Source organism: Eublepharis macularius, chromosome 6 (assembly GCF_028583425.1).
Source record: "Eublepharis macularius isolate TG4126 chromosome 6, MPM_Emac_v1.0, whole genome shotgun sequence".
Taxonomy (NCBI): domain Eukaryota; kingdom Metazoa; phylum Chordata; class Lepidosauria; order Squamata; family Eublepharidae; genus Eublepharis; species Eublepharis macularius.
In genome coordinates this window covers 31,661,544-31,687,534 of record NC_072795.1, presented here as the reverse complement: position 1 = coordinate 31,687,534, position 25,991 = coordinate 31,661,544, and the positions used below count along the sequence as shown (strand labels likewise).

The following is a 25,991-nucleotide window of genomic DNA, read 5'->3' as shown; positions in this document are numbered from 1 at the left end:
ACTACCATATCCTCTACTAATTTTATGAAGTCAGTAGTGTCCTTTATAAAGGACTTTACCGTCATCACAAAGGGTTGCAAGAAACTATCTAAATAGATCGCTAGCGGTTCCAAGATTGAATTGCACGCGGAAATAATCGGATGCCCGGGGGGGGGGTCGCCCTTGCTTATGAATTTTGGGCAGGCAGTAAAAGACGGGCACCCGTGGATCTTGGTTAAATAAAGCTTGATGTAATGATTGATGTATGAAATTATTGGCCAACCCGTTATCCAGTAGTATTTTTATAATTCTCTGGATTTCTGTCGTGGGATCATGGTCGATCCGGGTATAATATTCCCGGTCTGATAGTTGTCGTAGGACCTCCTGTCGGTAGTCCTGCCTATCCAACAGGACAATCCCTCCCCCTTTGTCTGCCGGTTTAATAATAATTCCCTCGTCTTTTTGTAAGGATTGTAAAGCTGCCCACTCAGATCTGGTCAGATTTTGCCGCGTTCTTTCGGGCTGGCTCTCCACTTTTGCAACCTCCTTGAGTACCAATCTCTCAAATGTTTCTAGTTGGGTGTCTACAACTAGTGGAGTAAAAGTGGACCTGCTCTTAAGGCCAGCACATAAAGAGACCGAGGGGATGTTGCCAAAGAATTTTTTTAATTTTAATTGACGAAAAAGTTTGTACAAGTCAATCCTAGTGTTGAGAGCGTTATATCTGGGACGGGGGACAAAGCCTAACCCTTTGTTCAGAACCTGCATTTCCAAATCCGTAAGCGGCCAGCTGGATAAATTAAAAACTATGTTCTGTATCTGCCTCTGCGCGAGAGTCGGCCCCTCGCTAAAAAAGCTCATCTCGAGGATTGATTTGGTATCGTTCGACTCCTAAGGGTCCGCCCCTCATCACCCGATTGGTCTGTGTCTGAGGGATCGGTGGTATCAAATTCATTCGTCCCAGGGATCGAGGGGGCCCAAGTGACACGTTTCTTGGAGGTCCATTCCTTCCAGTTATAAATATTACCACTGGAGTAGTCATGTCTGTCCCTGTTTAATTTCTTTAACTTTAAGTCCTTAAGCTTAGTTTCACATTCCTTGATTAGTCTCCCTATTTCATTAGATCTAGCCTTAAACTCCTCCTCAGAGTATTTAGTTTTAAGTTCAGTCTCCACTTGCTCAATTTCCAATCCCACTTCATCTTTTTCTTGAGCAATACGCTCAATTAGCAACAGCATGAGATCGAAGGAGCACTTATTCAGAATTTGAGCCCACTTTTTCTTAAAGGACTCATCATTCGTATACATCCCTGGGGGTTTGTGTAACCGTAGACCTCTGGGGATGATATTTTCTTTACTATATTCTATCAGGGAGGAGGCATGGAGGGTCAGCTTGGTAAACTTAGTACGCTGTTCCAAATAAAGGACCCAGTCCTGGGACGGCGTGACCCCTCGTCCTTCCGAAAGAGAAGGAAGAATGGACAGGATTCTCTCTCGTTCATCAGTGGAAAAAGCAAAAATATCTATATATTCCATTATGCTCTCCCGGCAATGCACAAAGTGGGGGAAAGGTTGAAACTGGCAAGGTAACTGCCCCTGTTCCCTCACTGATGTTTGAACCCCCTTGATGTACAATTTATATTGGTACTGTGTGTGCAAACTGAATATAGGAATGCATTAGGGAGAAGTGCAATGTATTTATTAGTCAAGTTCCTTTAAATGAAATAATTATGTGTTAATTGGTAATTAACCTTGAGCTTTTGTATTTAACTGATGATATGTGTGCCCTTCCCACCGCATATGGTAGCTGACTTCAGAACTTGATACTGACTGATAATTGACTCCTTATACGAATTTGCCTGATAAAATAGTAAGTATGGCTGGATAAATGAAACTACCGGGATGTCCCTAAATGGACTGGTATTGATATTTTGTAATATGAATTGTAGGATATTGGTGGCCTGACGAAGGACCCTTTCTGAAACGAGCCGAAAGGAATGAGACCGGTGTAGCTCGTTGCCACCTGTTCTTGCAACCTTGCAACCTTGGATGCCACCAACCAGCTATATTCTGGACCCTTCTGGCACCGTTTACCTTCTGGCGTCATGAGCAAAGTTTGAGAGAATTCTACTGTATTGGGACTTAATTCTCTCTCCATGCATATGTATTGATTTGCTGTAGATAATTGAAGATTCATTGTAAATATACTGATTTACTCGTAGTGTGGTACAGATAATATAATTGTACTGAGACACTTTTTGGCATACTTCCTTTTTCCTTGTTGTTTACCAGTGCTTTCGAGGAAGTATATTCTCCCTTTCCCCCTTTCCCCCATTTTTAAGAGGTGCCAGAACTCCGTTCCACCATGTTCCTGCTAAAAAAAAAGCCCTGGGGCTACACTGAGTTTATGAAGAGTTGCATTATCAAAATTATAAACCCTTTCATGACTTAACAGAGTCAGACATAGAAGGAATTATTAAGTGTTACCTCTGGCTGTTTTTTCTTAGCAACTAACATCAACAGTTGTAACAGATGATGCTGTTCAGGTGGTTCCAAGTGAGACATCAGTGCAACCAGGTCTCTCAGGTGGCTGTTAATTGGCTGTGATTGCTTTTCATACAAAGATGGCAATACACGTAGCAACATGGAATTCCCTATTGAGAGAAAGTACAGTCATATATTTTTAAAACACTTTCAAACTTTTTGCCTTTCCAGTCAGTCTTTCATATTGCATTATCTTTCTAGCTGAAGCGATAAAGCAATACAGAGTCAAGATTTTATTACCAGTGATTTCTGGGAAAGATATTTGTGGGAAATGATGTTTGTGCAGAAACATATGGTACAACAAAAGAAAAATGCATAGTGCACCAAGATATCAAAACATCATCTACTGAGGAATGTGACTGAGACAACATGTCCCTGCCTATGAACCAGAGCTGTCTGAGTTGTCGAAAATCTGGATATTTAATTGAGCACTGAACTATACCTCCAGAGTGAACTGTTCAATGAACATGAAAAGGAAGGCGAGCCAATGAAATTTAACTGTCCTCCCTCCTTTCTGAGTTTAAGAAATCTGAATTAAACAAAAATCTGGATATAATATTTATGGATTTTTACAGCATAGAATTAGCATAAAGATATATCCAGTTAGATGCAGTTTCTCAACACTGCAGAGCCAGTCAAGCAGAGAAACAAAAGAGAGCTAGCAGAACAAAATATTCTCACACATTTTTGAGAGTGTGTTTGAAGATGTGCGTGCACAATTTAATTTGAAACCAAGCTTCAGAGAGAAATCTATAACATGAAACACTGTACTAACTGGCCTTGGCGTGATTGAAGTTCCATGCTGACAACATATGGAAAACATCTGCCTATCTCTGTATTACAGGGTTTCACTCTCTAAATCTTCTAACATAGTTAAAAACCTCTATGGATTCACTTTCCAGAAAGAAAAAAAAGGCTGGAGGGAGGGGGAGAAGAATGCATGATGGTCTCCTATACTTTCTCCTATACTTTCTTTCATTTTAATCTATTTGCACCCTTAACGTGAAAGTCAACCAGGTCACTCATTAGTTGTATGAAAGCAAAGCATCAGGGTGTTTCCCTTCTCCAGTAGTTATCATCTGGAGTGCCATGTACATGGTTCAACATTGCCTAAGAAAACTAAATCATAACTGACCCAAAGAAGAACTCATAACTGTTGAGTCGCAACTGACTCATAGTGCCCCCCCCCCAGGGCGTTCCAGACAAGAGGGGAGTGCAAGTGGTTTGCCATTGCCTTCCTCCATGTATCAACCCCTGTCTCCCTTGGAGGTCTCCCATCCAAAATACTTGCTTAGCTCCCAAGGTCTGATGGCTGCTAACTGACCCTAAAGGATATCCCCTCTGCTAGGATAGGATCAAAGTTACTGTTAAAAAATACCCATATCTTTATATATATCTTTATATCTATATCAATATCTATATACATTTATATATATCTTTATATAATAATAATAACAACAATAGCCACATCATTAGATTTATATACCGCCCTTCAGGATGACTTAACACCCACTCAGAGCAGTTTACAAAGTATGTTATTATTATCCCCACAACAAAACACCCTGTGAGGCGGGTGGGGCTGAGAAAGTTAGAAACTGTGACTAGCCCAAGGTCACCCAGCTGGTTTCACATGGAGGAGTGAGGAATCAGACCTGGTTCTCCAGATTAGAGTCCCGCACTCTTTAACCACTACACCAAACTGGCTAAGATAGTTTGAAAAGTTGTTTGATATATTGCTAAGATAGTTTGAGAAGTTTTCTCAAGAAATGTTCTGTGTCTTTTAAGTTTTGTCGGTTTTGGATGCCACATCCTTATTGTTCAAGCAACACCCACCAGTTTAACTTACAATCTGCTCACTGGTAGCAAACAGGGAATCAGTTTATCATTGGGCATTTCAGCTGTTCACAGGCAGCTCAAGCTCATACATTGGGTTGCTTTCCGCACATTCCAAAAGTATGGTACAGTGCAATCAGCAGCAATTCAGACATACATATTCTCACCCAGCAACATGTGAATTCCTAGTTTCCTCCCCACTGATCTGTTGTCATTGTGCGCTACAGATGCAGACAGTTGCTTAGATAAAGATTGAGGAGACAAGTCAATTAATTATTTATAAATAAACACTATTTTTCAAGAAGTCTTACAGTTTGGTGTTTGTCTACATCTATATAGATATTGTTTGGCACGTATGCATTTTTCCACACAGCTTTATAGGAGATGTGACCTAGGGAGCAGCATTAAGCAGGCCATTTTATTCAATGGGGCTTACTCCCAGGAAAGTATTCTTAGGATTGCAGCCTCTACCATGTATGGCCCTGGGGAAGAATGGATTTCACCTACTATGTAGGAACCAAGATAGAAGGAAGGTAGCCTGCAAAGCAGAAGGAAACAGAACTCCACCTCTACTGCTACTGTGCAGCTGCAAAGCTGTTTGGCATAGTATTCAAGCTGGATGGCAGCTTGGCAAGGAGACCCAAGGCTTGGCTCACAACAAGCACAGCTGTGAAAAGCAGTATGCTCACTGAGATGTACTTTACATCTCTTATTGTAACTTCACGGTCTGTTTTCCTGGGTTATGCCCTGTAATGTAATGGGAACTGGCTGAGCCAATCTGCTGTGGATCCTAGGTGGTGCCCCTACTTGATTAAGGTTCCGTTTCTGGGACCTGTTCAAAGTAAACCAATCTCTTGTTAAAGAAGTACTATCATCTTGCAACATCACAAGAAATATTGTCTGCTTCAGGTTTGCTAAATGCCTATCTCTGAGTAATTTTGATGGCAGATAGCAAGCTAGAACGCCTTCCAAGACCAAAGTTACATACACAGCAACCACTCCAGCTGGCACTCCAGCAGATTTTTCTCTCTCTCTATTATCTGCCTCATCTTCATCTTGGTTTGCAACAGGGAAGCTCTAAACAAAACTTGTATGGATTCTGTGGCCTACATTTGACCAGTTCTGAGCCAGATTGAGGTTTGTTTTTACGCTGTTTTATGCTATTTTCTCTGAAAATGTTCTGTTGGGTATTTTTATACCAGCTGATTTGAGACCACTTTATCTTTATTGTTGGCTGGGTTCATTTTGCTTGGGTCAGTTGAATTAGTTGTATTTGTAAGCCTCCTCTGGAAAACTATTCCAGAGCATAACTATTGCTCTAATCTAATAGTATAACTATTGCTCTAATCTTTTTTCCTACTCTGAATGGAAGGCCCACTAGAACTGGAAGCATAGATGCTACGTTTTCGCAGCGGGGGAAAATGGTGATCAGAAGCCAGCAACGTGTTTCTTTAAGAATGTATCTGTTCAGAAGAACAGGATAATGCACACCAATCAGACCATTTGAGTTAAATAGAGCACATCTAGGTAAGGAAGTATATCAATGATTATTTATAGGGGGTGTGCACTGAGAAAAAATTCGTTATAATTTTGAATCTGGATTTCGAGGGAGGGAGGATTTATCATGAATGCTATTTCTGGGTAGGATATTACCAGTTTGGGAATCAAATCATGTAATTATTTTTTGGTCTCAGAGTAACGGGATCATTATTTTCATTGGGGAATTTATCTGAAGCACCAAACCTGCACAGATCGCAGTCCTCCCTCTAATAAAAAAACCTCCTAAGTTTCAGATTGAACTAAGGGGGTTGATTATACAGACTTCTGGAGTCCCTCTCTGAGCAGCTGCATTTCTCTCTACTGGTTCCTATACTGGTGATAGCCTAGCAGGAGACCTCCAGCCAGCCATTGACATTTAAAAACCCCAAACCTGTCTGCATTAATTTTATTTTCCTACTCTTACAGTGACTGACTGATATATTTTTTTACCTTTCTGCTGAAAATTCTGTGTTTGCCATGTTTTCTTGCTGTAGTCTGTTTGTTTATCAAAGGGGTTAGCAGCTTTTCCATTATTCCCTATAGGGAACTTTGGGGGTGCTGGGAAGGATATTTTTCATCCAAATGACACCAAAATTGCAAGGAAGAGTTTACTGACTATCCATTAAAGACCCTCCGAGATGCAAATGAATTGGACCAAGCGTTCCAGTTCTAAGGGCTACTGAACAAGATTCCCCTGGGCTTTCTACTTTTAGAAGAAAAAGCCCACAAAGGAGGGAGAAAGGAGGTTTGCAGCTTGTGATTGGCTGGGAATGCCTTCTGCTTACTCCCTTGCAAGGATCCAGTTGGAAGAGAGAAATGCCATCAGTAGAATCAAAGAAAAACAGGAGCTCATGCTGAATGGCTGGTAAGCACTGGAAAGTTAAAAAAAAAATTTTTTTTCAGGGAGGGGTTTTCTCAGTTCCCAACCATCTTGGATTTGTTTTACTGTTCCAGAAAATCACAATAATGACATGAAACAAAAATTTCCGTGTATTTCACTGCTGGAATTTCATAACACATACCCCTAGTTATTAGTTGTGATAAACAGAATCTCCATGTGTCACAAGAAGGGTGCTTCTGAATACCAGTTGCTCCGGAGTGGGGAGGGGGGAACAAAAGCAGGCAAGAGTTGTTGCCTTCATAGCTTGCTGATTGGTTTCCTAGAATCTTCTGTCTAGGACCACTGCTGAAAAGAGAATATTTGAGTAAACTACTCTTTAGTTTGATTCAGCAAGGGTTTTTTAATGCTTTTGTATTCATAACTGTGATTTAAATGTAAACTGTTTCGTATCTTGCATCCTTACATTAACGTTGTTCAGAAGGTACTATCACAATTGGTATATTTTACACCATTTTGAAACTCTGATGCAATCTGAGCAGTAATTGAATTTGGCTGTCTCCCCCCTCCCCCACAACTGCCATGGAATGAACAGCATCATCAACTGTTCCCTCTAGGAATGTCTGAGTCAGGAGCTGACTGGGAAGGTTTGCCTCATAGACCTGACCTGATGCTTCCCAGGCCTTTCCTCATTGCTGCAAGTCAACCACCAATACTGTCACTGACTTGGACCAAACATAGGATGCTGCTGCTGAAGTAAAAGTCAGAAAGTTCCCAGCCAGACCTTGGATTAAACACCCCTATATTTTATTCTTTTGATAGAACTCTACATGCCAGGTCAGGCCTCTTTAAACCAGTCATTCTTGCTTTGAATATCCAAATAAGGCATCTTTCAGCCTTCCTCACACTGCCAGAGTAATACACAGGGGCACCCTAGGAGCAATGACCTCATGTTGTTATTATTCACCCATCTTTCTTAAAGCCTTCATACTAATTTAGAACTAATGACGTATTTTCATATCAATAAAGTCAGCATCAGCCTAGGATTTCCAGTTTTACCTCTTCAACAGTTCATGAACTGATGTTTATTCTTACACCCAGAAGTGCTTTCTCATATAGTTTAGGAAACAGTTAAGTAATTGTAAATTAGAAATATGTGAGGTAAAAGTTGACTAATGAATGTTTCCAGTTGTAAAATGTTCAGCTGATGAGTTATTTCAATATAATGAACAAAAAAATGCCCAATTCTTATCTAAATCTCCTGGTGATGCAAGAGATGTCCTATCTGCTGTTAGATGGCCAAAAGTGAACAAACTGAAACTAAATCCAGACTAGACAGTGGTAATGCTGGTTGGGAAGGCAGAGATCTGAAGGAAACTGGGCTTTCCACCTTCAGTGGGGTGCAACTGACCCTCACTCAGTCAAGAGCTTTGACTGGATTCAGCATTACCACTGGAGAAACATGTTAATGCAGCAGCAGAATACATGATCTACCAACTTAGTTTGGCCCCCTACTTTAACTCAGATGATACAGCTACCGGATTCATGCCACAGTAACTTCAAGACTGTACTTCCATAATGCACTCCACATAGCACTCCCCACAAAGTCAGCTTGGAGACTGTAGTTGGTGCACAATGCTGCAGGTCAGTTATTACTGTTATTACTAGGAGCTAGGTGGAGCATACATATTGGCCCCATTCTGCAGTCACTCTATTGGTTACTGGGTTCAATTCAAGGTGTTGGCTATCACAAACAAAGCCCTTCATGGTCTTGGCGACCTCTCCCCCTATGCTCCACCACAACAGCTGATCTGCAGAGCAGGGCCTTCTGTAGTTGTCTGCAAATTGGCAAGATGAACAGCAGCCCACAAATGTTGTGGCCCCCCTCCTTATGGAGCGGCCTACTTAATGAGTCAGGAAGGGTTGCACTCTCCTGGCATTTTGAAACTATGCAAAACTGAATTATTTCAGGAGGGCATTTTTATACAGGTAATAGGACTTGACTTTAACATAGCTGATTCAGGAAGAATGATTTAATAAAGGGAAAGAGACAGTGGAGTATAGTACTGTGTCATGTATGTACTATCTTTTACTGTATGTATTATCCTATTATGTATTTCTGTATTGTTTAATATGCTGTCTTAATACTTGCGCTTTGTTTCAGCTTTGTTCCAGGTTTTTCACTTGGTTTTAATTTCCGCATCCTAATTCTATTACATTGCTTATTGGATGCCCCATCTTATGGACGGCATTGACTTACACTGTCTAATTCACCTTGAGTCTCAACGAGTAGTTAAATGAATAAATATAAAGGAAGCATATCATGCCTGACTAATCCAGTCAAACTACAACAGAAACAGTGTTGATTACACACCAGGTTGAACTTTGAATCTAACACTAGACTGTATTCTTAGAGGCTTTTGATCCTATCAGCCGTGGCTGCTTCCGAACTCTCTAGCTGGGATAGAACTTCAGTGGTACTAATTTGAAATATTTCCTGTTGGATAGTTTCCAAAAAGTAGTGCTTGTAGGTGACTTTCTATTTTCTTGGCATATGTGTTTTAAAAGGGTTTCATCTTGTTTTCTATGCTATTTACCATCAATAAGAAACCAGTGAAAAGGTTTTCCAGATATTTGTAGTACAGTGTTATTAATATGCTAATGATACACAACCCTAACTATCCTTTCTATTTAATTCCAGAGATAAAGTGGAAATACTTAAATGATGTTTGAAGGTGGTAAAGGGCTGGGTGTGGGCAAACAAACTGAAGCTTAAACCAGACCAGACAGCACACTGTTAGCTGGAAGGAGAGCTGAACCGATTAAATTCGCAATCAGTTCTGAGTGGAATCCTCCTCCTCCTGAAGAATCAACTTCATGGTATGGGGATACTTATTGGACTGGTTCTGCTGCTTGAGAAGCAGGTAGCAGAGGTTGCCAGGAATGTGTTCTACCCATTCACTACTTGGGGCCATTCCTAGAGAAGGCAAATCTGACTCCGGTTACACATGTCTTGGTAACATCCAGATTGGTTCACTGCAACATGATCTATGCTCAGGACTTATAAGAATGTCTGAAGACTTTAACTGGTTCCAAATGCAGTTACAAGGGTTTTAACTGGAGTCCACTTCAAAAATCATATTTCAAGAGCACTGGCAGCCAGCCTGTTTCTTGATTCAACTTTGGAAATTCATGCCCAGGAAACTTGTCTTGCCCCTTAATATGATTACTGCCACTACTAATGTCCAGTTTTACACCCTTTGTATTCTAACAAGATAATACTCAAGCAATAGATGGGTTATCAGCATAGATTTTTTTTGCAAGCAAACCATGCTTGAATTGTGGAAGTTCAAAACTGAGTGAAACATATTTTATAACAGATGTGATAAACTTTGTGACAGAATTGCTCTGTCTTTTGGAGTCAATGTGACAGCCACTTCTCACCTTTCTCAGCAATCCAAATGAAAAATGGGTGGTTGTGGTGCTTTCCTATAAGCACCACTTCCATATATTTTGCCAAGGAAAGCAGCATTTTAATATACTTGCACAATTCCAAACTGATGTGATGTGTATATTTTGTATTCATGTATCCTTATTAGGGAACAAAACATTATGTGTGATGTTCTCCTGAGAATTCCCTCTCAGTTGGAGTTCTGTCCTAAAATGACTGACAAACAATGTTCCGAAAATGTTCTGTTTTTTGCAGCAAAACAAAATCCACATTCATCCAACACTGAACCAAGTCTTTTAGCAGACTTGCCCAACTTCTGACTGACCAGACTGAACACATCTCACCAGTCATCTATGACAGCTTAAAAAGGTGTTACTAAGAGCTAAGCTACAAGTGACACCAGACACATGTTTTTTACCTGGGAACTGTAGTTTTCAAAGACAATTTTCAAAGACAGAGCCATGCAGGATCGCTGGGGAAGAGGAACTTTGCAATTGTTTTCTTGCAATCTCAACCAAGAGATGAACTACCAGCTCTTCTCCTCCCCTGTCACTCTATGCTAGGGACAGGGTCCTTTAACAGTGTGTGCAAGCATGCCATCAAACTTTCCTTTATAGAACTAACACTAGGACCTGGGGAGGAAAATTTAGTTTGTGAAAACAGTACAGGAGGAAAGGTTTAAAGCTTCTCTGCAACCAAATTAGCAGCCTCACATGGTTGCTTTATAGTTTTTTTAAAACAAAGATCTCTCAGATCCCCTGCATTATTGTCCTCTTTGAGCTCCAAGCAAATTTTCAGCATTGTTCCTAGCATGGGGCCCTGACCTGGATACCTTAGGTGAGCCTGATCTCATTAGGTCTCAGAAGCTAAGCAGAGTCAGTCTTGGTTAGTAATGGGATGTGAGACCTCCAGTGAAGACCAGGGTTGCAGAGGCAGCCAATGGCAAACCACCTCTGTTAGTCTCTTGCTCATGAAAACCCCACCAGAAGTCACCATGACTTCTGGGCACTCTCCTCCACCACCATCCTAGTGTGGGGAGACAGGGGAGGGGAAGAGCTGGTAGTTCCTCTCTCAGTTGAGATTGCAAGAAAACAATTGCAAAGTTCTTCTCACCTAGCGATCCTGCGTAGCTCAGTCTTTGAAAACTGTCTTTGAAAACTACAGTTCCTATAAATTTGCCTCCCCAACATGTTAAAAAATGTGTCTGATGACACTGTAGTTTAGCTCTAAATCATCAGTTTTATTGTCTCCTATTGAGCACTAATACAATACATGGCTGTGCATAATATTTGTGTTGGTGAATAAGAAGTTAAGCAAACCTTGCTTACAGAATGTCTCTGGTGTGTAATAATGCTGGAATAGCCCAATCTGCAGCTAATTCCTATTAGCAGGTATCAGATATTTCACTCATGTTACAGATGGACCGAAGCAACCATTTTAGTTTCTTTTTTTATTCTGTATGTTACCATTGTCATTGGTTTTGGCCTTATTTTTTTGCCATCCTCAATGATCTTTTTGCTTTTATTAAGGCATTTTAGTGCCACTTATATGCAAATAACATGCAATGTGTATCCTGACCTGGATGGCTAGCCTGTTTTTGTCAGATCTTGGAAGCTAAGCAGGGTTGGCCCTGGTTAGTACTTGGAATGGAGACCACCAAGGAAGTCCAGGGTCACTATGCACAAGCAGGCAGTGGCAAACGACCTGATTGTCTCATACCTTGAAAACCCTATGGGATTGCCATGAGTTGGCTGTGACTCGACAGCACTTTACATACAATGTGCAGTTGATACGTAAAAGCATGTACATTTTACAGGAAATTATCAGCAAAAAGAAACAGAAAATAAAAATGTGACGGGTTCATTTCTCACAAGGTGAAGCAGACTCTAAGGGAATATTCATGCCAAACCAGGGAGTTCGTGAACTTGCAGTGCAGTCCTAAACAGAGTTACACTCCTCTAAGTTCTCTGAAGTCAATTGGCTTAGAAAGGCATAACTCTTCTTGGAATTGCAGTGTTGGTGTCCTCTTTAATTAAATGTAGAATGTTGGAGTTTAAAAATAAGAATATTCTGCTTTGAACCAATGAGATTGGCAAAGAGAAAATTAAAAAACAGGATTATTTAACTATCTAGAATCAGAGCTAAAAGCAGCCATTGGGTTCTACATTCACTCTAATGCTCGGTTATTGAATCAGAGGGCTAATTTTCAATGTTACCTCAATAGCAAGATGAATCATGAACACCTCTTTTGTATGGCAGAGCATGTCTGTAAGTATCTGGTTCCAACATGGATCACACAGATTTCACAGCTGGCACTCATGTCATGCCAGAACTAGACATGGCATGAGACACAAGGCTGCTGCAGAAAATGGCAGTATCACACCTCCTCTATCTCTTGCTCCTCTGAAAACATCTGAACAGAGGAGGGGGAGGAGAAAATGCAGAGATGCAGTTTGGGGTGGCAGTCATAAGACAGTGCCTTTCTGAAACTCACAGGGAAATTTCTTCAGTACATTGTACACGAGGGCACCGAACAGATTTATTTATTTACTTCAATTATACTTTTCTCCCCAGTGAAGACCCAGAGTGGCTCACATAATTCTTCTGTCCTGTTTTATCCTCCTAACAACCCTGTGAAGTAAGGTCAGGCTGAAAGTCTCCCAGAGAGGTTCCATAGCAGATTAGGGACAATAAAAACTGCTTATATAGTGCTTTTCTAGACAGATTAGTGCCCCACTCAGAGCAGTGAAAAAGTCAGTGTTATTATTATCCCCACAATACAGCTGGGGAGCTGGGGCTGAGAGGAGTGGCTTGCCCAAGGCCCACCTGCTGAGCTCATAGCAGTAGTGGGACTGGAATCAGCTGAGTGCTGATTTACAGCACAACTACTTAACCACTAGGAACTTTGGTCTCCCAGATCTGAGTCCAAATCTCTGACCACTTCACCATACTCGTATACTGAACCATCAATAAAGTGTAGTTTTAAATGAGCTTTCAAAAACAGCCCACTCTTGGGCAGGGCCAGATCAAGGGGGGCGGGGGGGGGGTAGTTTGCCCCTGGCGCCACCAGGGAGGGGGTACTGGAAGCAGCTGCCAGCTGCCAGACGGCGCAGGCAGCAGCGTGGGCAGCCTCACAGCCCCCCGTGCTGCCTTTCGCCCACCCCGCAGGACAGGGGGCGGCTGGTTTGCCGCGCACCCCCTGTCCTGCGGGGCAGGCAAATAGCGCAGGTGGCCACGCTGCCTTTTGCCTGCCCTGCAGGGCAGGGGGTGCGCGGCAAGCCAGCCGCCCCCTGTCCTGCGGGGCAGGCGAAAGCAGCATGGGGGGCTGCGCTGCCTTTTGCCTGCCCTGCAGGGCAGGGGGTGCGCGGCAAGCCAGCCGCCCCCTGTCCTGCGGGGCAGGCGAAAGCAGCATGGGGGGCTGCGCTGCCTTTTGCCTGCCCTGCAGGGCTGGGGGTGCCCGGCAAGCTGGCCGCCCCCTGTCCTGCGGGGCAGGCGAAAGCAGCACAGGGGCTCTGAGGCCGCCCGCGCCATTCACCTGCAGGGAGGCGAATGGCGCAGGCAGCTTCCCAGCCCCGCATGCTGCCTCCGTTCCGCCCTGCATGATGACATCACTGAAGTGACGTCATCATGCAGCGTGGGGAGCGCGTGTACGCGTGCGCGCACGCACGCGAGGTGGCCAGCCGAGGGTTGCCCCGGGTGCGGGCAACCCTAGATCCAGCGCTGCTCTTCGGAGAAGTCTCCCTTCCTTTGACCTGTGAATTGATCAGGAACAGTGGAATAAGTCTTGATATACTAATGAATGTTGAACCTGTATTCAAAAAATGGTTCAAAAACTGAGCCTTGGTGTCCCATCTGTAAAATGGGAGATTACACATATCCATCATGTAGGATTATTGTGAATGTAGACAAGACAAAGGATGCTTTGGGGTAACCGAGCCTCAATATTTGTGGGGGAGGCTTCCTGGATGGGTGAAGTATGTACAAAAGGGTGCTGTATGTGAGTAAAAAAAATCCATAGTTTGCATTTGTGAATCGTGGTCCTCCCTGGGTCACATCTACAATAGTTAGCCAACCTCCAGTTTAAGGGAAATGTGGAATATGTGGTTAGCTGAGAGCACAGACTGGTGTTTTTCTTTTTAAAATCTGCCCATCCACTCCTACTACAAAAGGGGGCCTCAGGGCTCTTTGCAATATACAGGACCTCTCTTCACCCCACACATATTAGCAGGCATTTTTCTAGTCAATGACGATACAATTGATAACATGATATTTTGAAATCGTCACACAGTAATCTCCAAGGACATTTAATTTTTTAATCTAACATTAATTCCAAAATTATATCCATTTATTCACTCTACTTTTTGTCCTATAGTATGACCTCTCTCTCTCTCTCTCTCTCTCTCTCTCTCTCTCTCTCTCTCTCTGTGTGTGTGTGTGTGTGTGTGTGTGTGTGTGTGCATGCTTTAAATGTAGTCTCAAAGGAGTTTTGCAACATAAAGGAACAATTTTCCATTGTTTCTCCATTCACTTTCCTAGTTAATCCGCCCATCATTTCAAACTTTTAAGGTTTGGGATTGTGCAACCTCCATGCCTCCCCCTCCTCACAACTCCCATCCAAAAAAAATTAATAATAACCAGAAGCACTCCTATTACAGCACCAGCACTAGCATTACTCATTCATTCAAGTTCAGGCACTCTCAGAGTAATATTTAAGGGCTTCTGTGACTCCGTCTTATAGAATCATCTCTGCTTGGGGCTCACTGGAGAGCTTTCATTCTGAGAGAGGCTGGAACTGGCAAGGAAACTGCTCAAGAATCCTAATCAAAAGATGTTTTCCTTTCTGTTTATATTTTTTTCCCTCTGGTCTTTCTCATCTACCCAGAATGATGATGAATATGAAGATCTCTTCTTCCTAAATGTTGACAATGAAATAGAAATTCCTGCAACAGAGGAAAGTAAGTAGAGGTTGGGGTGTTTTGTGTGTGTGTTGTAGTCTTTAAGTACATGTTAGATGTTTGTTTGGGGGGGGGGGAAGAGCATTCAGACTTTGCAATATTTATTCTTTCCTTTTTGTAAAAGCTGCAGCCAGCCGATGCAAAAATAGCATTAGAGTTACAAGACCCTCGTCCTCGCCTAGTAGATTCCTTAGCTCATTCCTCCAGGTCCCTTTTATAACGCAGAGATTGAAATAACAGCCTCTGCTTTTTGAGGAAGCATACCTCTCTCATACATTCTCGAAAATTACTGGCACATCAGGAGTTTGCAGATGGCTGAGAAACACATATAGCTGCCCTTTTGCTTAAAGCAAGTAATCAAGCACAGATAGGAGGTATAAAAGTTGCTGTATGTTTTACTCTAGCTGTTTCATGCGATTGCCAACGAGAGCACACAGAATGGGACAAGCTCTTCATTATGCTTGAGAACTCACAGATGAAAGAGAACATGCTGCTTCACTCCCTGGATGAAATCCTTAAGGTGGAGCTGCAGAGACTGAGAGGGGAAATGTTCCAATTTGTGGAAAACTTTTCTAACCTTTGCCTCACATCCACCGAGCAAGCCACCTCCCGGATTTCAAACCAACTAGACCAGATGCTGGCAAAGAACAATGAAGAAGCCAAGGACCCCTCTGGAATGCCCCGTGAATCGGAGCAAGGCAAAACCCTCCAAGAAATTCTCCAGCTGAGTCAAAACGTGTCCAACAGACTCAGCCATCTGGAGCGCGCTTGGCAGAGGAAAGCGGAGGTGGATATTCAGCAGAGGGGCTTGCCTCAGAAAGACTACATGAGGAGAGGAGACAATTTCATTTTGAACTCGCTCTGGCAAGAACTGCAGGAAACAAAAGCTGAGCTGAAAGATTCCCACAGCAAGAAAATACAGCACTTACTGCCAATCGGTAAGTTAAAACTCTATTTGAATCAGCGCTACTAACATGTTTTACACCTATTTCCAAACAACTATGTTCCAAAATTTGGGGGAATGCTCTCACCTGATGCCTTGATTATGCAAGAGGAAACATTGTTCCAAAAACGTTGTGTCAGCAAAATTGTTCCAAAAACGTTGTGTCTTTACAAAAAGATATGGCCAACTTATACAATACAGTGGCCAACTAACATGTACATACAGTACTATAACAAGCTCAATTATTGTTTGACTAGGATTATATGTGAAAAGATGTTGATGGAAACTTAAAGGCTCATATTTGACCGTAAACAGAAAGGTTCATGAACTGGTCCAAAGACATCAAACATTTGGAAGGCCATACATAGTTATTGGAAATATTTGCAAGGCCTTGACTTCTTGCCTGCTGTGTGCATAGCCACAGATTTCTATCCTTATCTATACTTTGCAACCGCCCCTTTCCTTAAAAGTCTACCCTGTTTCTTTTCAGTCTGGCCTTTCCTCCCCTCCTGGCTAACCTGCCTCCTTCCCTGCATTCCTTGGTGGCTGCTTATGTGCAGAATGTGACCCCGTCAGCCCACTGATTATGTCAACAAGCTATTCATCAACTTTCACGCTTCAGGGCATAGATGGATTCTCTGCAGGGGTTCAGGAAGGCAGAACAGTTTTTACCCCATGTAGTAAAACTGGGTAGTGGATGCATCACAAAGATTTTTCTACCTCCCTCCTTAAAAAGACCAGCGCTTTGATATCTCAGCTCCGACAATCATTCATATGGTGACATTTTTGATGTTATGATTCATGATATAAAATTAATGAAATAATATCTTTGAATTTCAGACCCATTGCCTCCAACTTGTTGCATAACCAGGACTTCTAAGATGACTGTGTTAGTATGGTCCCTGGCTGAAGAAATCCAGAAATGTTACTTTAAAAAAGTAATGTAGCAGAAATGTTAGTGTCATATAGAAACACCAACGAAGGCTTTTTAGAATTAATCACACAAAAATGAATAAAAGTTAGTGCACCTACTCTGTGAGATTAAAGCTGCAGCTGAATGGAGATAAACATTGCAATCCTAAGAAGAGTTATTCCAGTCTAAGCCCACTCTTTTCAGGATTGCATTGTTAGCTTAGTAATGTCTGTCTCAGCTGCCTGTGAAGCTACAGTATAAAAGCAGCTTTTATTTTATTTGAATTTCAGGTAGGGTTGAAATTTAGGCAGATGGCTAAATATGTGATATCATTTGTTATGCATTTCCATGTCCCACTAGGTAAAAACATACTGCATATTTCTTTTATAAATAGTAAAATAGACCCTTGCACATCCAATACAAAGGGTATGCATGAACTATCATCAACACATAAAATCTCTTCAAATGTGTTAGAGGGGAGAAAAAGTTCAGCCTTATTTTAAGCATTCCAAATGTTGCTTTTCTGCTGTCATTTCTGGTACAAAAGTTACTTCAGTTAGTACAAGGTATATACACACATGCCTGTGGCAAAGTGGAAAGATGTGCTCAGTAACACAGATGGTGCTAATAGCTGCATAATAAAGGACAAAATATTTATATATTTACATCCTGCCTTTCTCCTCAATAGGGACCCAAAGCATCACTCTCCTCCATTTTATCCTCAGCACAACCCAGTGAGGTAGGTTAAGCTGAGAGGGCTGTGACTGGCCCAAGGTCACCCAACTAGCTTCCATGTCAGAGTGGGGATTCGAACCTGGACCTCAAAGATCCTAGTCCAACACTCTAACCACTTTGCCATAAGACATATGGCATAAGAAATATGAGGTTCCATTGAAATTTAAGTAGCTAAAGATACATTTTGGCAGGCAGCGCTTTCCCCCACAATTCTTATGATCCTATAAGAAAGTATTCACACCCCTCTAATTATTTTAGTAGGGTATGAGGAATGATTAGTGACCTGCTTAATGCTTTGTTAACATCAGGTTAACACTCTGTTGTAGTCTCTCTCTTTTTGGGATACACTAATGAAATAAAAGAGAAACTATTCACGTGGATCCCAGTTGTGCCCATTTGTATTAAAGCAACTAGAAATGGAATGATCCAGCCAAAGGTAAACTGGATGCATTCTGGGATTTCCATGGGAGATTTATGCCAGGACTATATATTATGATCAACATGTGGCTGCAACTGGAAGCAGCAACCCCCTGTCTCCTCATACTCCCAACCTTGTAATATTTAGTGATGCAAAACATGACATGATTCCATTGCACGTTTCCCCACCCCCACCTAACTTCATTGGCTACCCGCATGAGAAAAGCAGGGGGGTGGGAATCACAACACAGTGATGTCATTAAGTCACATGTTTTTTCAGTAGTATTAAATGTTACTGGGAGGAAAGAGAAGAAGGAGTTGTGGGAAACACCAATTGGCTGCAATGTGTAGCTCCAGCCTTAGCGTCATACTTAGATTTTTCCTTGTTGAAGTAAAAAATGTTTAACTTTGGCAGGATTTGTGCTCTACAGAATAACTCCACTGACTTCACAGAACCTGTTCTTAATTCATAATAGAATAATTTGGTTTCATATGTTTTGAAGAGGGGGAGGGGGAAAAGTCGAAAATGTCATAATTTGATTATGAACAAGAAGAGCAGATTTTTCAAATACTCCCTAAATCCCTATGGAAATCTTTTCTAAAAGACTTTCAGTGACTGGTTTTGATTTCTCACATAACCTGGATTCCTGCCATGTTGACTCTTAAGGGGTTTTCTAATTATACTGTTGCTGGTCTCTTATGAAGCTGGTTTTGATTTTGCTTGCTCCTTGATAAAACTAGAAGTTCTACCAACTAAGAAGTTGTTTATACATAGAACTTTTTGCTCTTTAAACAAGCACCCTTGCTAAACCATCTCTCTGTGTCCAGTCCTCAATGCTCAGAATTATTTAACACATTCAGTGAAGTTCAAAGCAAAACAGCCCAAGAAGTAGAAAAGGCTGCGAGCTGCAAGCTGTCTTTTATTCTACAAGACCATGGTTCAGTCACACAGTTATTGCAAATAATCCTGATAACACTGTAATCATAGTGATGCATTTGAGTGCTTTCCAATGTGGTGCAGTGGTTAGAGTGTCAGAACTGAACCTGGGAGAATTTTGGGCCAGTCACATACTCTTAGCCTAACCTACCTCACAAGGTGGTTGTGAAGATAAAATGGAGAAGGAGAAAATCTTGTAAGTCACTTTGGATCTCCGACTAGGGATAGAATTGGGGTATAAATGAAGTAAATAAATAAGTTTCTGTGTGGTTTCCCCCTTTTTTTTTAACCTAACCCTTTTCACTGAAAACAAAACTGCAGAGCCAGGCATCCGCATATGAACAGACAAGCACAACTGAGGCATGCCAGGCCTTATTCTTCCCTCTGTTGTTAAAAAGTTTTGATTCTCCATGCTCAGTTAGTTTCTGTGTTGGCCCTGGTATTTCCAAATGGTTCCTTTTTCTGTATGAGCGTGTGTTTATGCTTTCTTTTTTCCTTTACAACAAAAATATAATTCTTTATTTTTTATGATTAAAACTGGAGTCCTAGGGAATTATTTTTAAAAATCAAAAACATCAATGGGCACACACTGCAGTCAAAATGAAAAGCAATCGTAGGACTGCGTAATCTCATATGAACCTCCCTGATCCCTCTGGCCATCTTAAGGTTGCCAGATCCTCTTATCCTCTCGGCACAATAAAGGAGACCGAGCACTTACCTTTCCCAGCCCACTACAAAGTGCAGGAGAACTCCTGGGCCCTGCGTGATGACGTCACTCCCAAGAGTGATGTTGTCACGCTGCCCTGGGAACTTGCCCAGGAGGCCTGTTCCCCCGCCTCCCCCACTGGCCAGGTGAGTGGTAGCAGGAGGTGGAGGGTGCAAGCGAGGGATCCCCCAGTGGGATCCCTAGGCCATCTTCAGAGTGCCCTCATCATCTACAGCTAGATTAGGCAGACCAGGTCTCCTGCCACTGATGGAGACTGCTTATCCATGGCCTTTGGCTTCCCACTGCCACCTACTGCCACAGCAAAAGCAAAACGGATGGGGCAAGTGCCGTCATGGTGACATCACTTCAGGTTGCCTAACTGGAAATGACAATACACATTAATGTGATACTCTAGCCAGGGCCGGATCTAGGGTTGCCAGCACCCAGGGCAACCCTAGCCCAACTGCTCTCGCGCTCGTGCACAGCGCACACATGCTCCCACATGCTCCACATCATTTCGGAGATGTCATCAAGCAGGGCGGAACGGCAGAGGCAGCGTGCGGAGCTGGGAAGCCACCCGCACCATTCGCCTGCCCCGCAGGCGCTATTCGCCTGCCCCGTGGAGGCAGCATGCGGCCGGGCATCCCCTGACCTGTGGTGCAGGTGAATGGCGCGGGTGGCCTTACAGCCCCCCACGCTGCCTTTCACCTGCTCTGCAGGACAGGGGGCGGCCAGCTTGCCGCGTGCACCCTGTCCTGCAGGGCAGGCAAAAGGCAGCGTGGGGAGCTGCGAGGCTGCCCATGCCGTTCGCCTGCCCCGCAGGACAGGGGGCACCCGGCTGCCCCCTGTCCTGCGGGGCAGGCGAATGGTGCGGGTGGCCGTGCTGCTTTTTGCCTGTCCTGCAGGACAGGGGGCGCGTGACAAGCTGGCCGCCCCTTGTCCTGCGGGGCAGGCGAAAAGCAGCGTGGGAGGCTGCGAGGCTGCCCGCGCGCTCCTGACAGCTGGCAGCTGCTTCTGGCGCCCTGTCCCTGGCAGTGCCGGGGGCAGACTACCCCCCCCTGCCCCCTCGATCCGGCCCTGACTCTAGCAATCCCCCAGATCTCTATGGTAAAATCATTGAGATTTTGGAGATTACTAAAGTGCTGTGGTGATGCATGATGTCATGCCACCCCCTAGCCCCCCCAAGTTCCCAGGTCTAGATGGGTGCCAACCTGAGAAAGGTCTTTCTATGTTGTGGAACCAAAATCAGGGATTGCCTCCCTCTGGTCTGGTCACCTCTATCATTGTATCCTACCAACAGGTGAAGACTTTTCAGTTCTCTTTGTGTTCCCTAACTAGCTCTCCTTCCTGTATATATGTCCTTGTGTTTTGTTCAATTGTTTTGTACATGTGATTGCTGAAATGCAGTTCATTCACAAATTCAGAACAATGGATCCCATCCCCAAGGGCTGAATAGAGACCTAGAATTCTTATCTCACTACAGATGCTAATTTTTGTTCCAATCAAGCTGCATTATATCATTGTACCTTTGCATCCTGACATATATACTGATATATATATATATAGATAGAGAGGGGGGTGGGTGGGTAGGCTGAGATATAAAGGCTCAGGAATCTCCCTGCTCATGCCTGAAGAAGGAAGCTTTGACTCTCAAAAGCTTCTATCCTGAAATGTTTTTGATTGTTCACTGGGTACCTCATTACCATTTCTGTTCAAGCTAAATGTATAAAATGAATCTTTCAGCACTGCGAGAAATCCATAATATCTTTTCTTTATTAAAGCTATGATTTTAAAGATGCATTTAGCTTTCAGGTTTAGACAGCAAGAAATGGGGTCTAATTTGAGATGCATTCTTCATTTACTAATATATATTAATCTGGCAAAATTGTCTCCAAAATCCTCACCCGCCTCCTATTTATTAAAATATTCCTACAATTAACCACTACTGACCAAATATTATTTATTGGCTACATTTCTGCAAGTAACTCAGGTCAGCATATTTGCTCCCCCATTTGAACATCACACCAAACCTGTGATGCAGGCTGAGGTATAGTTTACATGGTCAAGTTCATGGCTGAGGCTTTGAACCTAGGGCTACCCAACCCTGATCTACCATTCTGCTTTAGACAAACTGATTAATTATTCTTTGGTGCCATATATAATGATAGACAGTACCCTCAAGTTATAGCTGACTTATAGCAACCTCTGGGAATATTTTCATGGCAATGGTTTGTCATTGCCTGCTTCTGCAACCCTGGTCTTCATTGGAGGTCTCCCATCCAATTACTAACTAAGACCACCCCAGGTTAGCTTCTGAGATCTGACAAGATCAGGCTCACCTGGGCAATCCAGGTCAGGGCAGTGCCATATATACAATGAGATTCAGTCCTTATGGCAAAATCGTCATAATCCTGTGAGTAAGATAATTCACTCTCTTTTTTTTGTGCCAAAAGGAAGCCAATAAATAATTCCACCAACAAGTAATTCTGTAGAGAAATCTAGTAATTTCTGCACCACGAAGTAAATCTGTTAAGAAGTCTAGTAACATTTGCACCAATAAGTTAAACTGCAAGGAAGCCAAGTAATATTTCCACCAAGAAGTAAAGCTACAAGTTACCCGCCCCCCTCCAATTAATTCTTTTTAAAAAGCAAAAACAAAAACCTTTCCAATAATTATTCTATGAAACTGTACAGTTTTACTGCATAGAAGGCAGCATCATAAAAACTCCTTACTCACTGAGAACGATGTGGGAAATTTCCTTACTATGTCAAAGGTAGTCATTATAATCTGGCACAAACTCTCATAACTTGACTAATGTTATGTACCAGCCATATGAAATCTGTAACCAGACATAAGGCATTAACACCACCAGTAATGTAGATCCACTCCCTTCCCCATTGATTGGGCTATAATTGTCTTGATTTTTATTTCCACATCTGTAGTTACAGGTGTATGTGTTTGGTAATGTTTTTATGCCAAAATGCATGTTCGAGACATTATCTAACATTAGATAATAGCTTGCGTTTCTGTTTATAATGTATTTCATCTGTGATCAAACTGGATTTCACAAGCTACGACAGAATACTCTAACCATGACATAAGGCCAAAATGGACATGTGGAACTTAGTCAAGTATTTTTCTATTAACAGCAGTATTACTGTTTTTTTTCTTGGTACAATATTCGAAGGGAGGAGAACATATATAATAAAAAGGGTCATACAACACATAATGAAAAATTGATACCACATTGTTTCTGGTCCTAGTATTTTTATTTACTTTAATATCACTGTGAGAATTTTTGAGAGCTGCTTTGGAGGGCCCCTTGGACCATTAAATATTATATTGGGTATATATTTAAATAAATATATAAGTTGCAATAGGATCCATGCAAAGCAAGTATGGTAGGTATAGCCTGGGCTTGGGTTGATTGATTAAATTGGTGAAATGAAATCCTGCCCTCAAGTCATAGTTGGCTTATGGCAACCCCTGGTGGGGTTTTCATGGCAAGAGACTAACAGAGGTGGTTTTTCATTGCCTGCCTCTGTATTAGTCTCCATTGGAGGTCTCCCATCCAATTACTAACCAAGGCCGACCCTGCTTAGCTTCTGAGATCTGATGAGATCAGGCTCTCCTGGGTTATCCAGGTCAGGGCAATTAAGTTGGTAGTATTATGGAAAGATTCAAGACACTTTTTATGTTTGTGGGGTGGGGTTAGATGCAGAGTATGGGAACAAGCAGAATTAGAAATGTTAGTATAATATGTGCCCTTTGATACCCAGTTTGATTTTGGATCTGCCCGCTAGGTGAGAGGGGGCCCAGCAGCAAAAAAGTGCCATGATATGGTGGGAGGGACTAGTCATAGTTGATGGTGAAAGTTGTAAATGTGGTAGTGGAAAGGTACTGGAGAACCCTATTGATGCTATGCCTACCTACGGGATATTTAATTTTATTGAAAAACTTAGATGCCCATATTTTTCAGGTTCCTTTGAGGATTTCTGCCTAAAACTGCATGTAGTAGAATCCGTAAGTCAAGCTGAGTTTGCCAACTACAACATTACTGCACAATGTGCATCAAATCCATTATTTGTCCCATAAGTTCTGTATCCATGACTTTTGCTTATTGGAAACAGAAGTTTCCAGAATCACGTGAAAAAGTTATATTGACCTATAGTTAGCTGAGATGCACTTGAGACTTGTAAACAATGTAAGTGGTTTATAATGGCTTCTTTCTTTCTCTCTTTCTTTCTTTTGGCAGGTTGTGAGACAGCTCTTTTATTCCCAATGCGTTCCAAAAAGATCTTTGTGAGTGTTCATCCAATAGCTGAAATGATGCTCTCTTCCTTTACTGCCTGTACGTGGGTCAAAGTGACTGAAATGCTTGACAAAACTATTATTTTCTCATATGGCACCAAGAGAAATCCTTATGAAATCCAGCTTTACTTTAGCTATGATTCTGCAGTTCTTGCTGTTGGTAGTGACTTGAAAAAGATAGTTGCCCAAAACGTCATTTTCTCTGGACAATGGACTCATTTTTGTGGCATTTGGAACTCAGTTAATGGGAATGCATCATTGTGGGTAAATGGAGAGTTGGTGAAGGTCTCCTCAGATATAGCTGAGGAACACATCATACCAGATGGTGGAATTCTGCAGATTGGCCAAGAAAAGAATGGCTGCTGTGTTGGAGGTGGTTTCAACGAATCTTTAGCTTTCTCTGGAAAAATAACTGGCTTTAATATTTGGAACAGAGTCCTCAGTGACAAAGAGATAACAAGACAGACGGGAGAAGAATCATGCAACATCCGTGGCAACATAGTTGGTTGGGGGGTTACAGAGATTCTGCCTCATGGAGGAGCTCAGTATGTTTTCAGTTTCTGAACAAATGCAAAAATTGTCCTTTCAGACTACCTGAACATATCAAGCACACAATGTCTAGCGAACCTGAGTATCTACAAATCTTAGGACTGATATACATGATATGGCCTCCACATAGGGGTTGCTCTAAATCTTCAAGGTTTGTGATGCATGTGGGGAAATGTCTGATTAGGACATACCACGAGCTGATACTCCACCACTGTTCATAAAGAAACTCCTGAATGAGACTCTATATGGCAAAAGGCTTCTTGGTGAATGTAGCAGCTAACAACTACACTTGCCCTTACAACAGATTCCCTGTTTATTTGTGCTATTCAAGCAATGCCAGGAGGAGGAGGCAAATGAATGAGTGGATGGGTGGACAGTGTTGAAAGATGGTTGGAAAGGAGCTTTTTGCAGATGACAATAGCAACTGTCAGAACAACTAACTAGTATAGTTGCCTGGAGGCCTCCCAGCACATAGAACTTTATTCTTGGGCTACAAGATGAACCAAAGTGAAGAATCAGCAGCCCCTGGGAACAAATTAAAATGGCATTCCTTTGGCAGCAGTATCATAAGCACTGGCTCTTAAATATAGCTTTAGAAGAGTCAGTATAGTAGCATGCAGTTCTAAATTGAGGTATGGATTCAAACACTGGCTTGGCAACAACAACAATAAAAGTTAAAACTTATTCAAAAGTGTTTTTTAACATACTGAAGAAATGTATTGGAACAGCCCTTCTTAATGCAGAGGCTGCTGTTACTCTAAGCTGGTTCCATAGTAAATAGATATCTATTTAGTGTCACATAGATATCTGAGGTCAGATTTTTGTTCAAGAACTTTCCTCAATTAAATAACTATACAAAACTTGGCTAGAACTTGTATCTGTGGAGCTAATAATACCCCATTTTCTGTAGAATCCCCTGTCTGTCGATGTTATATTACTAAAGTGAATTTTCCGGAAGAACCTAATAAGAGTCATGAAGTAATAGTTGTTGATTTTGTTCCTTGTTCCTGGTTATGCACACCTGAATAAAGCTAGTGCTTTGTCCAAGATATTTATACTGGAGTCAACCTAGCATTCAGATAATTACAGTTTTTCTGCTGTGTTGTTCTCTGAAGAGGATACAGCTGTATTATATTGTAAATTGATTCTGTACTAATTTTATTGAAATTATTTTTATAAAATTGTACCATAAATAAAAAAATACTTTATGAAAATTGTATTTTCTGCATATACCCTGACCCTGAGGTTGAAACCAGCATTTCCCTTTTGCCTTGTATTCCTTTCCTACATATTCTTCATTATTTGTAGAAACATCTCATAAAAAATGTTATTATAGGTCTG

General features: G+C 42.0%; 2 protein-coding genes across 2 annotated transcripts in view; one reads left to right on the top strand and one right to left on the bottom strand.

Annotated features, from left to right (window-relative positions):
* VEPH1 (ventricular zone expressed PH domain containing 1) overlaps window positions 1-25,991 on the bottom strand; it is a 189,609-nt gene that overhangs the window by 145,474 nt on the left and 18,144 nt on the right. The window contains exon 4 of the mRNA XM_054983455.1: window positions 2,466-2,632. Within this exon, the coding sequence (XP_054839430.1) occupies window positions 2,466-2,632 (167 nt within the window). The remainder of the gene's footprint in view (window positions 1-2,465; window positions 2,633-25,991) is intronic.
* Window positions 14,893-25,843, top strand: PTX3 (pentraxin 3). Its single transcript, XM_054983454.1, has 3 exons — window positions 14,893-15,138; window positions 15,543-16,076; window positions 24,046-25,843. The coding sequence occupies exons 1-3, from the start codon at window positions 15,012-15,014 to the stop codon at window positions 24,663-24,665; spliced, it is 1,281 nt and encodes a 426-aa protein (XP_054839429.1). The 5' UTR covers window positions 14,893-15,011; the 3' UTR covers window positions 24,666-25,843.